This window comes from Ascaphus truei, chromosome 2 (genome assembly GCF_040206685.1).
Source record: "Ascaphus truei isolate aAscTru1 chromosome 2, aAscTru1.hap1, whole genome shotgun sequence".
NCBI classification, from domain to species: domain Eukaryota; kingdom Metazoa; phylum Chordata; class Amphibia; order Anura; family Ascaphidae; genus Ascaphus; species Ascaphus truei.
This window is the reverse complement of record NC_134484.1, coordinates 446,824,816-446,846,550: the sequence shown is the minus strand read 5'-3', so window position 1 is coordinate 446,846,550 and position 21,735 is coordinate 446,824,816. Positions and strand designations below refer to the sequence as shown.

General features: G+C 42.3%; 1 protein-coding gene across 3 annotated transcripts in view; it reads left to right on the top strand.

The window, feature by feature from the left end:
- Positions 1-10,916: 10,916 nt before the first annotated feature.
- The window catches only part of NUB1 (negative regulator of ubiquitin like proteins 1), a 64,590-nt gene continuing 53,771 nt past the window's right edge, over positions 10,917-21,735 (top strand). The window contains exons 1-3 of one of the 3 annotated variants that reach the window (XM_075587906.1): positions 10,917-11,063; positions 12,752-12,869; positions 21,142-21,309. In XM_075587906.1, the coding sequence (XP_075444021.1) occupies positions 12,753-12,869; positions 21,142-21,309 (285 nt within the window). In that variant the 5' untranslated portion in view covers positions 10,917-11,063; position 12,752. Of the gene's footprint in view, positions 11,064-11,111; positions 11,310-12,446; positions 12,595-12,751; positions 12,870-21,141; positions 21,310-21,735 lie in introns of those variants that run through there. The other 2 variants (XM_075587904.1, XM_075587905.1) reach the window with 2 other exon arrangements.

Here is a 21,735-nt window from a genome sequence, read left to right as displayed (position 1 = left end):
ACACGGATGACCAGGAAGCCTCCTGGAGCCGAGTAGGGTTGTGTAGAGATCAACGGACTCTGGTCCACTTTATCAGCAACTTCAGCCATATTCACCAGCGGAGGCACTCGTTTCAGAGGTCTGTACTGGTCAATGGCTCTTCGCAACTGAAGGGCAGGGGTGGGTTTGGCAACCCCTCCTCCTTCTTTCTCCATCGATATCCGGTGGAACTGCAAACCACTCCCCCTGGTTGAAACTAGGGGGATGTCTCGTAGACTTGTAGGCTGACCCAGCACAGGTGCAGAGTGAGTCATAGTCCATGAGGGCGCGGCTCCAGCTTTCGCGCCAAACTCCCCATCGGGGTGGAGTTTTCTCGTTGGCGCAAATCCTGGCCAACAATTAGCAAACTGCAAAGTTGCAAGACTTTCTGCAGCTGGCCCACGCGGTATCCCAGGAGCGCGGGAACCGCCATCTTGGTAAGTATTGTCCTTTTTCCCATTTGAGGCAACGTCTGGCTGTTTGTCAATTGGGGTATAACAAAGTCCATCTCGTTCCTCCCATCGGATAATACTGTCAGGCTCATTATTCTCAGGGGTATCATCCCGAGAACAAAAACATGATAAACACGGCGCAGCCACGGCTTTCACGCCATTCCAGAGCAAACACACAAGAGTCTCTCCTGTAGCTTGTTCTTCACCCACGCACAGTTCATATGCGTGTTCTTCCTCTGACCGCAATCCTGGACCTTCTACTCTGTGTAGATCCTCCATTCTTGCGGTTCTCTCTCCCCGCCATCCTGGACCTTCTACTCTGTGCAGATCCTCCATTCTGACGGTTCGCTCACCCTGCCATCCTGGACCTTCTGCTCTGTGCAGATCCTCCATTCCGACAGGTCTCTCTTGATCGTTGAACACTGATTTCCTGTACATGGAGCTCCGCTCTGCGGGGCAGCTACCACAGCCGTACAATAAACATGCCTTGTGCACCACCTTGTGTACCTAACGTAGATCTGACTCGTGTTTGCACTACCTCAGGCTAGGCTCACTCTTTCTGTGTCTACTGTAACACGTTCCTCCAGTCTGTGCTCCTTGGTAAGTGGTCTGGAATGGAGACTAGAGTACTCTGGCTCTTCCATGCAGTACTTTGGGCGTCGACCTACTGTTGGCTAGCCTAGTGCGGACCCTTCCAGAATTCCTGCCCTAAGTTACCAGTTTACCCCTTCAGGCGTCCCCCGCTAGCGCTACCTCAAGGCGACTAGGACAGCAATAGCCCCCGGCTCCAGACTCACTAACCCCTAACGGATCCCAAGGCGTCTTTGCGGCATGCAGCTCCAGCATCTCCCTGACTACCCCTGGCTCCGTCCCACGCAGCACAAAGTGGCAGCAGACACTCTCCCTGTTTCCTAGCGTGTGCCTAGCAAAAGCTTGTCCTGTTAACAGGTCTCTCAGCAGCGCCTCCAAATGTAACGGCTGGACCCCCCTTGTCTGACCCACCCAATCTCACATTGGCCCGTGTGGTCTAACCGGTCCCCATTACAAGGTCGTGTGTGGTGGTGCACCTGCTAGTAACAGGACTCCTGAGTCTCCCGCTTGGTGTTATAGAGGATGGCAGCAGGATAGGTATCTGAGGTAGTGGTTACGAGTCCAACTTACTTCATGTGCAGCGCCTCCACCTCATCAGGATCTATGCTTCCGCAGGGAGATGGTCCTGGTGAGGAACTCCTTCTCTGTGGTGACTGCCACTGCAGAGTAATCTCAGACTCACACAGTGGGGTTTTCTTTGAACACGGCATCTTTATTGTAGATTGGGATGTAGCAGACTGCCCCATGCAGCTACCGGCTCTAGCCGCACATCTCTCCGTGCTGTCCCTTTGCCAGGTACGCCCTCCTGTATTGAAGTGGGATTCCCTTTCTCCTAGGGAGATCACCACTGCGCCAGGTCCCTGGACACAGTGTGGCTTGGACAGACTTAATTGGTCACTCTGCTACCGCTAGTTACAGCACTAGGGTCACAAAAGTATTCCTCCAATCCTTTATGCCGTAGCATACATTTTACCAGCTGCTTCACACAACCGCTGGCTAACTCCTTGCCACCTTGCAACAACACTAACTGACAGTGCTGTGCCCTTTATACCTCAGGGGGCAGGCGCATCTCTGATGTCACTATCCAGGGACTCAGAGCATACAGCCACTCCCTTCCTTACACAGGGCACCACACCAGGGTGTGAGGGAAAACCTCCATAACTACTGTTGGCAGGCCTCTATTTACCAGGACTTACTGCCAACAGGGAAGATGTACGCAGTCATTATTATGCATGGCTACATAGGCATGTTTTCTTTGAATGTTTTTAACAGAAATGTGTATATGTATGTCTTATCTAACTATTTTCTTCTATAGGTTTGTAGTAACACCAGTTTTTTTTAGTGTTTTTCACCAATAGAAAAGATGCCTGGCACTCTCGTCGATTTTTAATGCTAAAAATGTTTGCTTAATAAAGTTGTAAAATTTTGAAAAAAATTTCTGTACTCCCCCTGTCGCGCGCTGACGTCATCACGCCGACGTCGCTCCTGAGAGTTTCAGGAAGTGTTTGGCAATGAATTTTGGCGCGCTTCTGGGGACTACAAAAACGGCAGGGTGAGTACTGTAAGTCACCTTGAAAAAGAGCTTGCGCTCGAAACGCGTTGGTGGGGGGTCTGGTACCCCACAATGTTGTTGTATTTTTTCTGTAGAATCCATTAAATTCACTTTTTATGGGAATTAGCTCTCTTTACTAATCCTTATTGCTGATCCTGTGTGGTTGCCTGTGCCTGCTTTTTCCTATCTGCATACTTCCAGGACCCATGAAAAAACGGATGCACACCCCCCTCAATTGGATGAAGATACACCTACAGTGATGACAGGGAGGACAAGCTGGCTCTGAGTGAGTAATTACTTTATCTCAATATCTGGATATTATCTGGACATTCTCCATTCCGATATTATATGTTGGTTCACATCAGTGTGAGGTCCCTTACTGCATTGCTTGTGGGGACCCTAGTCCACTAGTCGGTTAACAATTGGAGTTTGATTAGCAGCGGTCACCCAATCTGTCTTGGCTTATTCAGTCCTTCAACCACAGGGGGGTTGCACCTCAGGATTCTTCTATCAAGTTATTTTTGTTTTAAAAGGCTCTAGTTTGCAGCACCACACATTTGCTTTTCTATTGTCCTCTCTGCTCGATACACTCGATACACTGATGCACTCGCGTCGTTAGTCTCCCGCACTTCTGGGTTGGATTCCCGGATGGAAACTCTGGAGACGACTTTGGGCAAACAGGTAACGCTGTGTGGAGCCTCCCCCTCGATCTTTGCTGGGTACTGGATACACTCTACTCGTTTCTCCTCCACAGAGGTTTCATCAGGAGCTTCTGAATGAATAAACATAAAACATAGCATGGTACAAGAGATACATTTATTTAAAAAACATCAGACCATAAATTTACACTCACAGTGTTTCTAGTCTTAGCGTGTGATTCAGAGATGCCGTCCGCAGCTTGGGTATCTGGCATCCTGCACCAGCAGCTGGGGTTGGCGTCACACCCCTCGCTCTCTCTCCTCGAGGCCGTACTCGAGTATAGACCCTCCCCCAATGATGTCACTGCTGGCCGATAACTCCTCCTCCCTGCTGACGAACGCAACTGGCTCCACACTACAGAACTTCACTTCCTCAGGGGTTTGCAGCACTACAGATAATGCTACCTATTTATAGCTAAAACTTAACCCTTTAACTCCCTGCATATATCCCGCTGGATAAGTCCTGGGTATAACAGTAATAAAATTACCTCACAGGTTCCCCTGTACATCATAATACACAGAAGGCCACTGGGTAAACATAATAAAACTATTTAAATATAAAACATAACATGTTAAAACATCGTAATGTACTGACCAAGTACTAATGAATCAGCAGGGGGCAGCATTATAATCCATCACCAATGGGAAACATACTACACAGAAATCAACATTCCCCATAGAGACATATTAAGTCAAGTTAAAATGACCATGTTTGCCCCTCCTCAGAGTTCCCTGTTCGGGCTCTCATTGCATACTTGATCATAACAAACACTAATAGAATTACAATATAATATTGCTTCGTGGAAAAATGTTACACGTTGTTCATTTCAGGTGATATTGAGATCAGAAAATTTAGTCAGACTACCAATTCCTTTTAAAAAAAAAAGACGCCAAATCAAATTCGATGTTTAAGCCCTCAGGGGTCAATGTTCTCAAAGTATAGATCCAGAAACTTTCGCGTCTGGATATTACATTGATTCTATCACCACCTCTCTAACAAAGCAGATTTCAACAAACAGTTCAGGGAAGGGGGAGATGAATTCTGTCCAGAGGAGTTAACAGATGATTAAATTCAGCCAAATGGGTTAATAGTAAAATAACTTTAAAACATACTTCACTCTCCATCTTCGGGATCTCTAGGAACCCTCCAAAACCAATTTTAAAAAAGGCGAAAATCTTTTGGCCCAAATCTAGCGCTAAAATTTACATGGTAATAAAAAGGTGAAAAAGAGATTAGGTCACAAATGAGAGCCAATGTTTTAGAAAAAGAAGAGAAATTTAGAGAAGAGAATAAGGATGATCTTGGTAATCATGTTAATAAATAATTTTTGGAAAGGGTGTAATTCCCTCCATAACCAGCAGTTTGTCATGGTGAAGCGTCACAGGTTCCCACATTACACAACTACCAAACGTACCTAATATTCAAGACAATTACATGGATGTCCCATAATATCTGGGAGAAGCAGTTTAAGTGAATAACTTTCTCAACATTGCTAATTATTTTTACACTATTTTGTCTTCATACATTTGTGATACATCTAACTCTGATAAAAAAAACTGAGGGTGTTTCTGTGGGACACTGATTGTACTGTATTTGTGTTGCCCACGATGTTATCTAATTATTTACACTAACTGAGCATTACTTAATTCAATGGGGTGTTACCTACAGTACTAAAGCCACCTTGCTACAAAACTGTGCAAAACATTTGCACATATCAAAGGAAATATTATGATTGCTTTTTTTAATTGATTCCTTTTTGTTTGATAAATATTGTGCTTTTTTTGCACTGGTTTTGCCCATTTTGTAGCTAAGAGAATTTAGTAAATAAACCCTACATTGCCTTAACTATTTCTATGTTCAACGGCAACATATCTTAATGAATAAAATCTGTTTTGTTAAATTGTGTTCTTTGTTTTGTTTTACCCATATTTCACTTTGTGTCCCATTTTCTGCTAAGTTAGCATTTAGAATAGATAGTGGGAACACAAATATGAATTTGGGACTTACTTGGCTCAACATAGCATTCTGTGGCGGAATGGCACATTTAGTGGTTAGGGTGTGGGTTAATTTAAGGGGTGTTACTGGTTAGGGTAGGGGGTTATCTTGAGGGATTTTAGGGTAAGGGGTAAAGGTTTTAGTAGAAACTTTAATCCTGGGCCCCCGGGAAAGCTGTCTGCATCTCTGCTTCCTGATATCCAACGTCAGAAGCCTGGATGCATGTGATTTGCTGGAGGTGGAAATGCCCTTTTACTGCAGTAAATCATTCAAGGAAATTATTATAATCTGTCGTCTGTGAAACTGAGCACAGATCTAGTTTTTTGCTGCTTACTTTATGTAAGGATGATACAAAGTGATTATTAATTCTGCCATTACATGAATTAAAGTTTACTATTTCGATTCTCATTCACAATATCATCAAACCTGCACCACAGAAGGCTCTAGGACATTTTGCCGCGACCAGATCTCTGACGGCGTTTCTCTGCAAGTGACCTCGTCGCCCTTATCCTAAAACCCCCTAATCTTAAACTCTAATACTAACGCTACTGTCTACTCTAAAAACCTTAACCCCTTACCCATAAACCTATAACGTTAACCCCCTTCCCTAACAGCTAAAACCCCTACAGTTAACCCCCACACCCTAAAACTTACCTTATAGTACAGGCGGCCGTCGGCAGAGGCTCCAGCGGTTGAGCGACTACGGCGGAGAGCCCGCTGTGGCGAAACCCCGGTGGGGACTTGTTCACGGCAGGACGGTCACGAACAAATGTCTCATTCCGCCTGGGGGAATGTTACAAACTTAAATAAAGTCATTATTCCTTTCTACTACTTTTGACCTACTCCTTAAAATAATAATGTACTATAATAATAATAATAATATAAAGATAGTGTAATTAAAACAAGCACAATTTTAATTTTTATGTCACAACATTGACTTGTCAATTCCTGATAAACAAAACCTGTAAACGTTATTTTACTCTCCGAAATGCAAAAAGGTCTACAATCATTAAATACATTCCAAATCTCTTGGCTTGGCCACATAACCTCCATTAGAATGAATATTACATCTGGGTTGCTACAGTATATATAATTTCCAAATTTAGCTGATTCCGATTCCTCTTAAACATGTTAAAGATCTACACAATAGATTTTTTTTACATTTAATCTGGAACGGCAAAAGACCCAAATTGGCTAAATCAGTTCTAATTGTCCCGGAATCAGGTGGAGGACTTTCAGTTCCAGATAATAAACATTACTATCGAGCCTCATACCTAAAACTAATTCTATACTTCCATTTTGGCCCACACCTTTATTCTTGGGTAAACATAGAAACCACTCTCGTCAAACCTGTTTCTTCCATTCTCTCCTGCGGCCTGGAGAAAGATAAAAAATATCCCCAACAATTCTCATGCCAAACAATTGACTTCACACTAAACATCTGTAATTCGACCAAATCAAAATATCATCTAATCAATATCCCATCTATACTGGCCCCTCTTTTTGATAACCCACGATTCCCACCTATCTGGAACACAGGCGACTATGATATCTGGAAACATAAAAATATTAAGGATAAAGGTAGCTTACTTTCCAAGAGGAAATGCCTACAATTCCCAGATCTATGTTCCAGATAGTCTCTCCTAAACTCAGAACTGTTTATTTCCAAATTAGACATTTCCTTTTGGAGCGGTCCACAAATCAGGAATTGCCAAGCGCCACCATTTTGGAGAACCTTTATAAGCATAGAAAATATCTAAAAGATCCTGGTAACTTTTTTATATCAATAACTGGTCTATTTAGGTGAACCTCCAAACCACTGCTATATGAGAAAGTGGGAACTTGTTTTGAAGAATGACATATCTAATGATGATTAGGTGGACATTTGGGACCACGCCTCAAAAACGTTTATCTCTACAGTAATAGAGAACATATATAAACTTATTTTTAGGTGATACTTGACCCCAAAATATTTAAGCCTGATGTTTCTAAACCCCTCAGACAGATGTTCGATACAATGTGGTCAGACAGACGATACAGCACATACATGGTGGTTTTGTTCAAACCTGTAACGATTTTCGGGCATGATACGAGCTTGTAGAAACATTGGAGATAGATTCCTCTTGATCCGGGTTTCCATTATCTCGGCCAAATCCATTGAAAACATTAACCCCTCCACTTGAAAAATAATATTTAATATTCTGACTAACGCAAGATGCTCAATCTCAGCTGCTTGGAAGCAACATATAACCCTCTTAAAAAAACACACAGTGATAGACAGGATAAACAAGGTGATGTTTATCGGAAGACATCTTTCTTAAACAAGAACACAAAAAATGTCTACAAAGATTGGGATCCATGTTAGACTGCCCTATATAAAATCCATGTATCCAAACCAATAGACATATGAATGTTGTCGGATAAAAGTGCTCCACAGAGTAAAGATAGATATTCTGCTAGATGTTACAACTTTCTAACTCTACATTTGCTCATGATGCTTCTATGTATTTTGGATTATATAAAAGATGCCCTCTTTGAATTATCTGTAACCGTCGGCTCCCCCACTCTCTTTTTTCTTTTCCTTTGTTCTCCCCCAAAAGAAAATCTTAATAAAATTCATGTAGGGGGGAAAAGAATGAAAAAAACTCAAGCATTTATAAAATGTGCTAAAGACAATGTGCAGGTCACCTCATTCACTCGTCAAATCCTGATAAACTAAAGCCTGCAAACGTTATTAAAATGCTTGGTTATTTTCGCGCTGTGCCTGTATTTTAGTAGAACGCCTTCAACTGCTTTACTGGTAATTTAATACGGAAAATGTATTAATTCTCAACAGTTCTCTGAAATTCAGCAGTCAGAGCACCCAGTTGTAGAGAGGTTCATTTGTTACATACTACCATAGAAGATTAGGTTGAAAAACACACAGTTTGTCCATAAAGTTCAATCTTTGTTATATTTTAATTAGGTAAGATACTCAACCTATATTTATCATTATATTGATCCAATCCAAAGGAAGGCAGGCGTAAAATCCAGTGAAACATTTGCCAATTATGCCTAGTAAGAGGAAAACAATCCTTCCTGAATGATGCCCTCCTATTACTGGCGAGGAGCGGGTTACCTTTATTGCAGCAGGGGGGACAGATATGTAGAAATTGCATTAGGTAAGGGAAATGCAAGTTATTTAAATTCAAGATAGTTTTCCTAATTAGCAATCTATTCTTATACAATACCTTTCAAATACACCTACTGCAAACGTAGGGGGTTATTCTTTAAACATGGGAGTTTCCGTGCGATATTGCCCCGTTTGGTGCTATCGCAGTTTAATGAATGGACTCCATATTATTCAACATCTAAATATAGTAAACTGTATTAACCCTTGCACAAGGCAGGTAGCTAGAATCTGAATTGTATGTTGGAGTCAGTGATCTCAATGGTGCCACCATGCTATCTCCTCTTACCAGGCCCCCTAACACCAGCACCTTCTCTTCTTCCTATTTTGCCATAATCATGAGAACAGAGTAACCCGTCTTCTTTAATCATCACACCAGGAGTGCCGCTCACAATGTAATTCATCCTTTAAATGCTTTGTAGATGTAGCCCTGAGGTTCCGGTTACCCCTTCTTACTTTGTGTGCACCAGGCAGGGCTTTGTGGGCGGCTGAGTCGCTGGGAGCACCCAGTAGCTGCGATGCAGGGTGAAGCCATGTTGGTAGGGTTTGCGCATGCGCAGGGGCCTGAGAGTTGCGGCGGACATGGCAGTGGAAAGCGCTCGAAGCGGGACCAATAGTAAAGAGGCTCTCAGCTGGGACTACGATTCCCATGAGCCTCTGCGTCGTCACCTGTCCTGGGATAGCCAATAGGGGGGCTGAGTTGCTTGCTGACAGGAAAGGGAAGCGTGCAGCGGAGACCATGCTAGTCAGTTGGTTTTTGGGAGAGCAAGGGGAGAGGAGGTGCGTAGTGCACGGGGTCAGTGACCCACTGCATAGGCCAGGACATTCCCCTAGGCCCCAGCACAGGCCCTGAGACACCACTAGCTTGTGGTTCTGCAGAAAACAGCCCCTAGATAGGGACCTTTCCTGATTATTGATAGTAGCAGTCAGGGACACAGTACCTTCCTGTATTTATTGGGAGTGTTCTCGGTTCTTCCGCTCTTATGTTTGTTTATAAATTGGTTGGGGGTATGGGAGTGTTATTATTTGGGTATGTCTTCATTTCCCGCAGGTGTGACCGCAGTAGAAGTATGGATTTGTGGGCCTCCTATGTGCATTGGTCGGGGAAGCGTGCATAGCATCGGCCCTATGGCAAGCAATTCGGATTCCCTTTGCACCTGGCACATGTGCAGAGGATGGTCCACCACGTTCTGAAATGGTCCCAGGTTTTCTCAGAAGTATTGCCTGGGGTCAGCCTTGTAAACTGCTGGACATCTTCCTGGTGCATGCAGGGGTGAACGACCTAGGCTACCAGACATGCTATTCAGACATGTGAATTTGAAGGAGGCCTGTGAGTGGCTATATAGGGAAGATAGAGTTCATCTGTCTGATATAGGTTTGCACATTTTTAATTTGCAGCTACAAGATTGCTTGGAATGGGCGTTGGAGTGATGGGGTCGACTAGCCAATTTGAGGTTTAAAATGGCCTCTTCTGTGGTGGGGTAGAAGTGGGTTGCCGGGCTTGCTTGATTAACCTGGGGATAATATGGATAGATTTCAGGAGCTGAAGGTGGCTTTGCCTGCCCCTGGTTGGGTCTCCTTTTGATGTAGTCTATTTTCATTGGTTTAATGCTATTATAAATGCTGTTGTGTTTTATGTAATAAAATATTTTATTTTTTGCACACCTCCGAATGCCTCGTATTTTCTGGGAGAGTTCTATACCTACTGTACCTTGTTAGGCTTTGGTTTGTTCCAGATGTTGTGTTTCTCTCCTGGTGTGCACCCCATTGTCATTATTTTTTGCAGGGCTTGTGTGTATTATTCGGTTGTAGTTCAGACTTTTATTTTTTTTCACAAAAGTATGTGTATCAAAGTTAATGCATTTGTGCGGTGGGATTAAAGTGCATCACACGTTAGACAGAGTATGGTTTTACTCCATTCCCTGACAGAAGGGTCAGCAACGCTTTGTGCGTGCACACAACATACTTTCCGTCTGGCTCTGTGGCTGATGCTGTACAGGCCAACTCTCCTTACTTGTGTGGAAGAATCCCACATGAAATGCATCATGTTTTCATTTTCTCTCTGACAAAAAAATCTTCCCAATACCCAAGCCAGTCAGTGGAAGGTTTCCTGCATAGCAAAACTCCCTCAAAAAGACTTTGCACATGTTGTTCAGTGAAGAAGTCCCCTGATTCACATAGGGCCCAAATTAAAATATAATGTGTATACAGGTTGCTCCTTTAAGGGGACACCCACTATTACACGTCTATGATCCATGAACTCCCAACTGAATGCTGAGTAATTTCTACCTGCATTTAAGTGATAAGCCGGAAATGATATCATAAACCCTTTAGAAATGTGGGTATGGAGAGTCCTTAAACTGCACTCCTCCAACCCCTCTGCCCTGCAACCCTCTCCGCTGTCATAACACTGCACGTGTCAACGCGTTTCAAGGTTGTTTGAATCCCGGCGGCCTCCGTAGACATCTGTCAGGTGGGCGGAAGAGATTGTCAACAACCAGCACTGCGACGTCGTCGCGCATGCGCGCGCTACTTCCGGGTTTCAGCTGTTGGGGTTTTCTGCACCCGTAGCAGACACGCACATCAGGTGAGGAGACGTCACCCCCGCATGTCACCGTGAGAGTGAGAGACATCCCTGCCCGAGGAGGAGCGCCAGGCAGCTGCATACATGAAGCCCGTGGCCCCGCCTTGTAGCGCAGTATTTGCCCCCCATGCTGGTCACACTGGGTTATGAGGGAGGCTCGCCTTGTTTTGTTAAATTGAAAATAATAAACTTGTCTGTTCCCAGTGAACTCATTCCCATTCCACTCTCCCTAATGCCAGCAACGGGCAGGTGAATAGCTCTCCTGTTATACAGTATGGGTTTCCCCCCCCCCTGTCAGGTAAAGGGTATCGGAGCAATTCTGGGACAGAAAACATGGCTCCAGATTTAGGGAAGAAAAAAAAATCCTGATTTCAATGGGATTTGTTTTTCTTTGATACATCTGGTGCGGATTTGCCCCAGAATTGTGGTACTTTTGCCCTTTACTGTACATATGGGCCCATGTCTGGCTCTTTGGTTGCCCAGTGGCACGTGTTGTAAGCCCCTGTGGCACCATGTTGTATGCCCCTGTGGCACCGTGTTGCATGCCCCTGTGGCACCGTGTTGTATGCCCCTGTGGCACTGTGTTGTATGCCCATGTGGCACCGTGTTGCATGCCCCTGTGGCACCGTGTTGTATGCCCCTGTGGCACTGTTGTATGCCCCTGTGGCACTGTGTTGTATGCCCCTTTGGCACTGTGTTGTATGCCCCTGTGGCTCAGTGTGTTCCCTTAAAGCAGCAAACAGACTAAACAGAATTTGTGTTCTGATCTTACCTGAACTGGCGGATTCCCTTGGAGCTCAGCGCTGGTCTCCCGTTGTCCAGGGATACCATGGTTAAGTAGCAAGCCCACCACCACCCTATATATTGTAAAATTGCGCTCTCTCTCCAGAGCCAAGTGCAGTATAATAATTATAGTACCATAAACAAAATCATGATTTTTTGTTTTAACAATTTAAAAAAAAAAAAAAAAATAGCGGGACATGCTCAGAGAGAGATACTAACATATTAGTTATACTTCTAAAGGATTCTTGGATGAGGGGGAATTGCTGCTTTAAATCAGTTATGTACTGTTTATGGAGTATATCCCAATGGACCGTTTCAAGCTCTTGTGTTTTCTTTATTTACGTATAAGCAGTGTGAATATTTGTACATTTGTGTGAGTGCGTCTGTATGTCCTTTGTTTTACCTTGGATGTGTTTGCACCTCCGTGTGCATGCATGACTGTGTTCTTACAGTATGTGTATGTCGGTGTATATGCAGGTTTAGGTCAAGTAAGGTGGATTCCTCTCATCTACATTACTAATAAGTATCCCAGGAAACTCGTCCACTGCCAATTGTGGGTGTCTCCGGGTGTGCCAGTCCCTCCGCCCTAAGATATATTACACCTACAGTAGACTATATTACAGAACGAGGTAGAGGAGGAGCATGTTATCTGCTGGTAGAAACTGAAACCTCAATAGGCAACATTCTTGTCTTTTCACTGGAGCACAGTGGATCATTTCATTATGGCAAATGATTGCAGTGCAGCAGAAGGGTATGGTTTGTTAATTGCTACAATATACCAGTTCTGCTTGAGTAAAACATAAACTTTTTGCGATAGCAGCTACTGTGAAAGAAAATGCTCTTCTGTATATGTTATGTGGCAAGCTGACAAGGATATGATTATATTTACGTGTATACTTATTTGACAGGATGGCAGAGAAGAAGTTCTTGTTAGCCCAGCTGACAAATTATTTAAGAGCGGATCGGATTCAACTGTGGAAACCCCCATACACCAGCGAAGATCAAGCGTCTGGTGCTGAGCTAAAAGTAAGTACCCAATACAACTGTCCTTATTACTACCATCTCAATAATTACTCAGAAATTGTTATTTCTGTGCAATCCTTTGTTTTTACGTGAGCAAGCAAGCACCGTGTTTCCTGTGCACAATAAGTAGCTCAGAGATGGAGTAGTTACATAGTAGATGAGGTTGAAAAAAAAGGCATACGTCCAAGTTCAAAATATGCTAAATTTAGACGATAGATACTTTATCCTATCTTTGCATCTACAGTATATTGAACCAGAGGAAGGCAAATAAAAAAATTCCAGTGAAATATCATCTAATGTCTCATAAGGGGAAAAATAAATTCCTTCCTGACTCCAATATTGGCAATCAGATTACTCCCTGGATCAACATCCTTCCCATGTTTACTTATTTGGTATATCTCTGCATACCTTTCTAATGTAAACAAATCTGATTTGGCTAGCCTCTCCTCATAAATTGGATTATCCAGCCCCTTTATTCATTTGGTGGCTCTGCAGTTTCTCCAGTTCCATAATGTCTTTTTTTATGAAGTGGTGCTCCAAATTGTACTCCATATTCAATGTGTGGTCTTACTAATGCTTTATAAAGGGGCATAACTATGTTTACTTCCCTTCCATCTATTGCCCGTTTAATGCAAAATAAGATCTTGTTTGCCAATGCAGCTACTGCATGACTATTGCTAAGCCTGCTGTCTGCAAGCACTCCTAAATCCTTCTCCATCAAGGATTCTCCTAATTTATCCCCATTTAATTTGTAAATTGCCTGTTTATTCTGTGCCCCCAAATGCATAACCTATATGTATCTGTATTAAACCTCATCTGCCATTTACCTGTCCAAGTTCCCTGTCTCCAAGTCCTTCTGGAGAGAAAATACATCCTGCTCTGATTTTACTACCTTATACAATTTAATGTCATCAACAAAGATGGAGACTTTGCTCTCTATGTCAACCTCGAGGTCATTAATAATAAACAAGTTAAAAAGCAGGGGTCCCAGTACCGATCCCCGATGTACAGAACTCACAACTTCAGCCAAACTTGAAAAAGTTCTATTTATTTCAACTCTCTGTTGTCTATCCTTCAACCAGTTTTTTCAATCCATGCGCAAATATTTTCACCAAGTCTAATTTGCTTTATTTTGTACACTAATCTCTTGTGTGGAACCGTATCAAAAGCCTTTGCAAAATCTAAGTAGACCTTTCTCAAAGAGACTAATAAGATTACTTTTTTTTTTTATTTCTTTGTCTTCAGAAAAGTTCAACATATACTTCACTGTAATGGCTTGCAATGTCATCTTGGGGCCTCGTGTTTGTTTATGTGTTGGAAATACCCTGCTTTAGTGCAAAGTAGAAAGTGAAAGCACTGTTGCCAGCGGCCATGCCTTAGAAAATGATTTGTCAGGCAATGCAAGATTTTTTTGCTTGACATTCTTTGCAGGCAGACTGCACCCTTTCCAAGCAATGCCTAAATAGGCAAAAATAAGGAGTACAAAATGATTGTACTCCACTTAATTGCACACCACTAATTAAAATATAACCTTTAATGAATTACTTAAAACATATATTGCCGAGTGTGTATATAAAACGATATTAAAAAGAAATTAAATCAAAGTACAATCGCACCAGAGTCACCATATAATTAAAGATGTAAATCCTCCTACTAGATATTAATAGTAGGGTAAGAAGGGACTGGTGGTGCAATCAGCCAGGGTGAGAGCCCCACTGGATCAGCTTGTAGCACAAATGGTAGATAAATAGTGTTGGCAGTGAGGATATGAGTAGAAAAAAAAAAAATTATGATTTCATTTTCTACTCATATCCTCACTGCCAACACTATTTATCTACCATTTGTGCTACAAGCTGATCCAGTGGGGCTTTCACCCTGGCTGATTGCACCACCAGTCCCTTCTTACCCTACTATTAATATCTAGTCGGAGGATTTCCATCTTTAATTATATGTGACTCTGGTGATATTGTACTTTGATTTAATTTCTTTTTAATATAGTTATATACACACTCGGTAATATGACTTAAGTAATTCATTAAAGGTTATATTTTAATTAGTGGTGTGCAATTAAGTGAATTTTCTTCGGAGTACAATCATTTTGTACTCCTTATTTTTGCTGATTCACTTCTCAGTTCACAGTCTGCACCCACTTTATGATTATCGATTTGCATTTGCCATTCTATTTAATTATTATCTCAATTAGTATGATTTTGTGATCACTCCTTATGTCCCCCCACACCCCCTTTTTCTGGCCAGTGCCTAAATAGGCTGAGTTTATACTGGGGTCTATGGTGACGCGACCGCGTGACGTCAGCCGCCCTACAGCGATTCCGGCACTCTGGTACAGGAGACCAGAGATCGCGACCGGGGGTCGTGGCCGTGAGCGGTTCACCCTCATTGGCTGAACCGCTCACGTGCCTGTGACGTCACCCCTCCATCGCTGTAAATATCAACATTTTCTGGCTTCCAGCGATGACGACGGCCGACGTCACACGATGGGCACCCGCGACGAACATGTACTTGCTACGGCGCTGCGCAACATCGCAGTCGCCGTAGCAAGTACTATAAATTCGGCCTAAGATGTATCTGTATAATATAGGAGCAGTATGAAATAAAATGTAAATATGAAATGATTGAGACACGTCTCGCTTTTTGCACAGCAGGTTCCTGGGATTTCTGATTTTATTACATTATTATTATTATTATTACTACATATGCTGCAGATACGATTAGACCAATGCATCTTTTCATACTTGGTATACCGGTGTGTCTATTCCAATCAGTTTTCCTTTACTATGTCAGCCTCCACCATCTCTTTTGGGAGACTGGTCCATGAATCTCACACATTCCCCTTCAGCCACAGTAGATTGAGAGTATATCCCCTAGTGTTAGCATTTCTTTTGAGATGATTTGAAGTGTGTCACAATCTCCAATTAATCTATTTTACACCTTTAATTTACAATTTGTTGATTATTTCCCAAATAGAAGATGTTTTTAGATGGTGGCGTGTTCAGCATTGTTGTGTAATGCAGTATGGAGCTGCTGCTTTAACACTAACCGCGCAACATCTATATTTCCTGTTTGTATAGTAAAATGAGGGTTGAAGATGTGGCTCCATTAATAAAGACACTGAGTCTCAGTAAACAGAGAGTTTCACTGAGTTTCAATCAGGGGAACCTTGTTCAATTCCCAGTGTCCTTTGGCAAATCACTTTCTCTCTCTCTCTCTGTGCCACAGGCACCAAAAACACTTAGGCTGCGCTTATAGTCCTGGCGACGCGACGCGTGACTTCATCCGTCGCCGTTGTAATAACGATTCCTGCTTATAGTGCAGGAGATGAGAGTGACCAGGGGGCATGGCCATGAGCGGTTCGCCTTTATTGGCCGAACTGCTCATGTCGTCACCCTGCGGTTGCCGAAAAAATCGAATTCTATTGACTTCCAGCGATTTTGGTCGCTCCGTCGCACCCACTGTAGGTGCACACGACTGATTACATTGACTTGATTTCAGGCTACGCACCGTCGCCAGGACTATAAGCACAGCCTTAGGCCGCGCTTATAGTCCCGGCTACGCCGACCGCGTGACATCATCCGTCGCCGTTGTCATAGTTATTTATGCCTAAAGTGTAGGAGACGAGACGGAGACCAGGGGGGCGTGAGTGGTTAGACCTCATTGGCTGAACCACTCACGTGCCTTCTGATGTCAAGTGGCAGTCGCCGAAAAAATCGATTTCAATTGACTAAAGCGATTTGTGTCACGCGGTTGCGCACACAATGGATTAAACTTGATTTGACGCGACACGCCGTCACTATAAGTGCGGCCTTAGAAGCAGGCAGGGACTGTGTCTGTCAAAATACTATGTACAGTGCTGCATACCATGCGCTAAATTGTAATTGGGAAGCGCTTTGAGTCCTACTGGGAGAAGAGCGCTATTTGAAAAATGTATTTATAAAATAACCTTTTTAGTAGTCAAGTGGTAAAAATGGGCTACCATCATGTGACTGAAATTTTCAACGAGAGCACAGATGACTGTTTGTAGCCATGCAGACAAATGCCATAGTAATTAGAGATGTGAGAACCAGCAGAGATTCACTTTGAAAATGTTTAGTTTCAACACTTAAAAACGGTGAAAAGTTCCCTGAGTCTTTTTGGCCCATAAGTTCTGGAAATGGTCTGATTTATAACGAAATTGGCCCATCTTTACCAGCGACTATATTCAAACATCATTCGGACACGAAATAAGGCTTTCTAACTCGTCAAAAAAACATTTTCGGCTTTAGAACGATGTTTTTTTGTTTTTAATTGTATTTATTTTTTTACACTAAACACTGCTTGCGAACGGCTAAAACTTTGCACTTTTTCCTTTAACAAAAAAGGGCAGGTTTCAAATGATTTGAGAACTTGGGTGAAAAGTTTGGACATCTCCAATACCGATGTCATGTTTGTTTCGGTGTAGTAAAGGCCCTGTTTATGCATACACACAAAATGCAAATGTGAAAACCCTATTGCTTGTTCTGTAGGAAAGTCCCTGGCAGGCAGAGCAAAAATTCCGCCCCCCATACCCCCTTAAGAAACCTATATGAGTTTAACAAATAATGTTGGTATCTTGCCCTGAATATGTCCTGCTCTTTAAAAATGCTTACGCTCTAGCTTCTGAGGTTACCATGTTAACCTTTAGATTGCACTGGGCTGCGTGCCAAGCTTCATTTTAACCTCCCGGACATATCAATATCATAGCAATATATTGCCTGAAGAAGTTTACTTTGTTAAACGAAACGCGTCGCGACTGTTGTGGCTGGCGGTTTTACTACCCACCACCAGTACACACTCAAGTGTACCGTTCCTGCTTATTTCCGATCGTTTCTATGCTATCAAAAACGGACAGGCATCCTAAGGACACCTATTGAAGGCCCCGGTTCCTGCGCATGCGCGCTACACTCCGCGCCACGCTACCACACGTGGAGGACAGGAGAGTGAACAGAGACAGCCCCAGCGCGCGGGTCTGATCTCTCAGAACTGAGATTACCCTTCATACTTCCTATGTGATGCCCTACTCCTGTGCTAGACACCAGAATCGGGGATTATTAAAGAAATTTTATATGTAAGTTACTAATTTTATTATTTGTTGCTATTACAATATCTATCTCTCATCTTGGTGCGCTTTTGTGTTTTTTCTTGTTTTGCTAACCTTTAGATTTCACTGGGCTGCGTGCCAAGCTTCATTTTAACCTCCCGGACACTAAATTCAAACACGTATCCCCTAAACTATCAGATTAAAAAAATAAATAAAATGTGATGGGAAGGATAAGGTGAGATCTGTTAAAAGTAAAACATAAAAAGAAAAATAAATTGGACTGCTGCTTTAAGATTAGTTAAAGGCAGCCCACACCCTTTACAAACCATGGCCTCATAGCAGTAAAAAAAAAAAAAAGGTGTGTGCATTAGAGCAGCAAGACAATCTGAAATGTAATGATTAATATGTTTGTCGGCTTTACAATTCAGGAGACGGATATCTGTAAATAGTCATGTCAGTCTGTGTAAATAGTCATGTCAGTCTGTCTGTAAATAGTCATGTCAGTCTGTCTGTAAATAGTCATGTCAGTCTGTCTGTAAATAGTCATGTCAGTCTGTCTGTAAATAGTCATGTCAGTCTGTGTAAATAGTCATGTCAGTCTGTCTGTAAATAGTCATGTCAGTCTGTCTGTAAATAGTCATGTCAGTCTGTCTGTAAATAGTCATGTCAGTCTGTCTGTAAATAGTCATGTCAGTCTGTCTGTAAATAGTCATGTCAGTCTGTCTGTAAATAGTCATGTCAGTCTGTCTGTAAATAGTCATGTCAGTCTGTCTGTAAGTGACATCACCGCTTCTGCATTGTAGCAATGACAACCACTGTCCAATATAAGAGGCAGAGTGCAACACCACTACTGGCTTGTGTATGTTATTACAGCGCCCCCCCCCCCCCCCCCCCGTTTGCACACACCTGTGTTATTACATGCAGAAAACTAAGCTAGGCTATTGTAACATAAATGGCTATGCGCCAAGTAATTTATATTAATAAGCAATAGCAATTCAGTCATTGCATTAACACTTCAGCGGCCAGAGGGCCCACCAATTCATTGCTTTGTAGCTCAAGGGTGACACATTTGTCAAATTCAGTGAATTCTTCCAAAGACCGGAGTTAACAATTGACATTGTTAATAGTTGCTAGTAGATATTGCCGTTTAGGGAATGGGTCCTCTTACTACGCTGACAAACTCCAAAATAACAAGGAGCCAAGGTGGTTCCCAGCTCAGCCCAAAGAAAGTAAATGGCCGTCAATTAACATAATCATGATTTGTAACTTCCATTTAGAAAAGTAATAACTCCCTTTGCAGTATAACAGAGGAGAACTACATTATTAAAAAGGTCAATATAATTATCTACATGTTGGGGACTGGAGGAACAACAACAAAATGACAGCTGTGCAATAGTACACACGCTGGCACTGTGCCATTAGTCTTCCGCGGGTGAAATTAAATCTAACCATTATTTCATATACAGTAGTTCAATGGGGACGTCCCCCTGAGGAAGTGGAAATGCAGCGTAGTGGGTTATGGATTTATTGGTGAAGATTTTAACTGTAGGAAATAAAGGTTACACTTGCTCTTCTTTTTGAGGGAGCTTGGTTGCTATCATAGTTTGGTTGATTTATCTTTTTATATATTGAGAGTACTCAGAAGTTTGTCGATTTGCTGTACTATGCGGTATATCTTTACACATCCTTGAGTAAAATGAGTTGTCAATATGTAAGAATAGTTCAGGGCTTTGGACCAGATATTGGGATCTCTTTGGAGTCAGAGCCTAATAGGTAATATACGTGAACATTGTTGTGTTTGGGTGGGCATATTTCCCATACTACATTACATGTATTTGTAACAGGTGGCACAGGAGTAAACCTCCTAGGCCCTCTCTCTTAGGCTTCCAAAAATGTGGTGGGAAAAAATGACTTTTTCTATTTGAGGCAAATTCTTAGCCACAGATATTCCAGCCACCTGGCAGATTTAATGAACGAAAAAGGAAACCACATTATTGAGACAAACTTTCATATCACATTATTGTTTTGCACCAAGTATCTCATCTCTAATACAAATACTCCCCAAATCCCGGAGCTGAAATGAATGGGGTTCAGTTCTGGAGACACCCCCCCCCCCCCCTGCTTCAATTCTATATTAAAAAAAAAAAATTGCTGTCTCGGATTGCTCCTTTATCTACCAATTTTATTTTGTAACAGGATTAGAACTGGGGAGTACCCCAGAGTAGACCCGTGCTATTTGCATCTCCGGGGACCTCCTGGTGATACTAGTAGTACTTCCTGGTTTTTAAATTAGATTTAAATAGCTGTCCAATAGTTAGCCGCAGCTGATGTGGCGGCTTTCTATTGGCTCAAGGTTTGTTTCCCCTGGAGCGAGATTTAAACCCTGTAACTTCACAGCTAAGTATCTTGTGAAGTAGGGGTCCCCAGAGCTGAAAATTGAGCATTTCAGCTCTGGGGGACCCTCCAGTTAGCATCCTGTAAAGAAAAAGGGTGGTGAGTGCTTTAAATGAAAGTAAGTTGCAGTAGAAAGAAAATGTGTATAATTCACTTTCCGATTTATACTGTAAGTGCAAGATTGAAATTTACAGTAATACGGAAATGTGCAACTGTACATAAGGTAATACATGAAACAGAAGGGGAAACCAGTTTAGCGTTACAATATAGACTGTGATGTATACAGTATATTAACTTTATTGTAATAGTACGTTTGGTAAAATACTTCTTTAGCTGATCGAATAGTTATTGTTGTCCAGATTGGACGAGCTCAACCCAGGAAGGGAGGCATATGGCAATAACATTTTCTCAAGATCCAAAGCATTTTTGAGCCTCTCCTAGTAATGTTATCAAGGTCATTCAGCAGTTTTACCGTTAGAGATTGAGTGACCAGGATAAACTACCAAGAGTCACTCGGTGCACTTGTGATGACTTCACAGGCAGCTTTTTGATGGGCAATTAATTGGTGCAAACTTGGAGTCTAATTTAGTACACTTCGAAGTCAATGGATGTTTTAAAGTGATTGCGGTGTTTTTGGCAGATTCAAAATACATTGTATTATCCTTTTTAAAATGTGCTTATTCCAACACCATGTTTAATCAGGCACAACATGTTAACATATCACGCTTAACAGTAATCTGCAACTTAGTTGAAACTGACTAATCCTTATACAGTGTCAAATCTGATTGAGTGTCTTGTTTTACTTAGGATCTTACTCGGAAATATTCTGACAAGTTGAAATACAGTGTTGATGATATTGCAAGTGCATTGGAAGAAATCCGCTGTTCGGCAATCCAACGTGGCACAGGAAACCAAGCTTTTAAAACAAAGGGAGTGGCCACACTTCAGGTCTTCCTGCCACGGAAGCTGAATAAAGTAAGCAGTCTTATCTACTGTATAAATGGTCATACTGGGATCTTTGCTGGCAGTGCTAGAGCACTCAAGTCCAAGTATAATGTCATGCTTTCAAGTCTAAAACTAACATATACGGCAGGTAAACTTCACTGGCTGTCCTCAATGGTTCCTAAACTTGCCTATAGAGAAACCATTAGAGAAGAATGAATCTCGGTGTGGTTAGGATGCAAATAGAATCAGTATGGCAGATCTGCTGTGTGATTTGAGTCCACATATTCAATAGTATTTTTCTGTTTTTGAGAAGGTAGAAATATGTTGGTGTCTCTCACCCCTATCCATTGGGACATCCCAGCAGCCCCGAATTGACCAGCTAATCACCATTCACATATAAGATAAGTGTGCATGGTTAATTATTGATTATTACTAAATCAGATCTGTTCAAGGAAG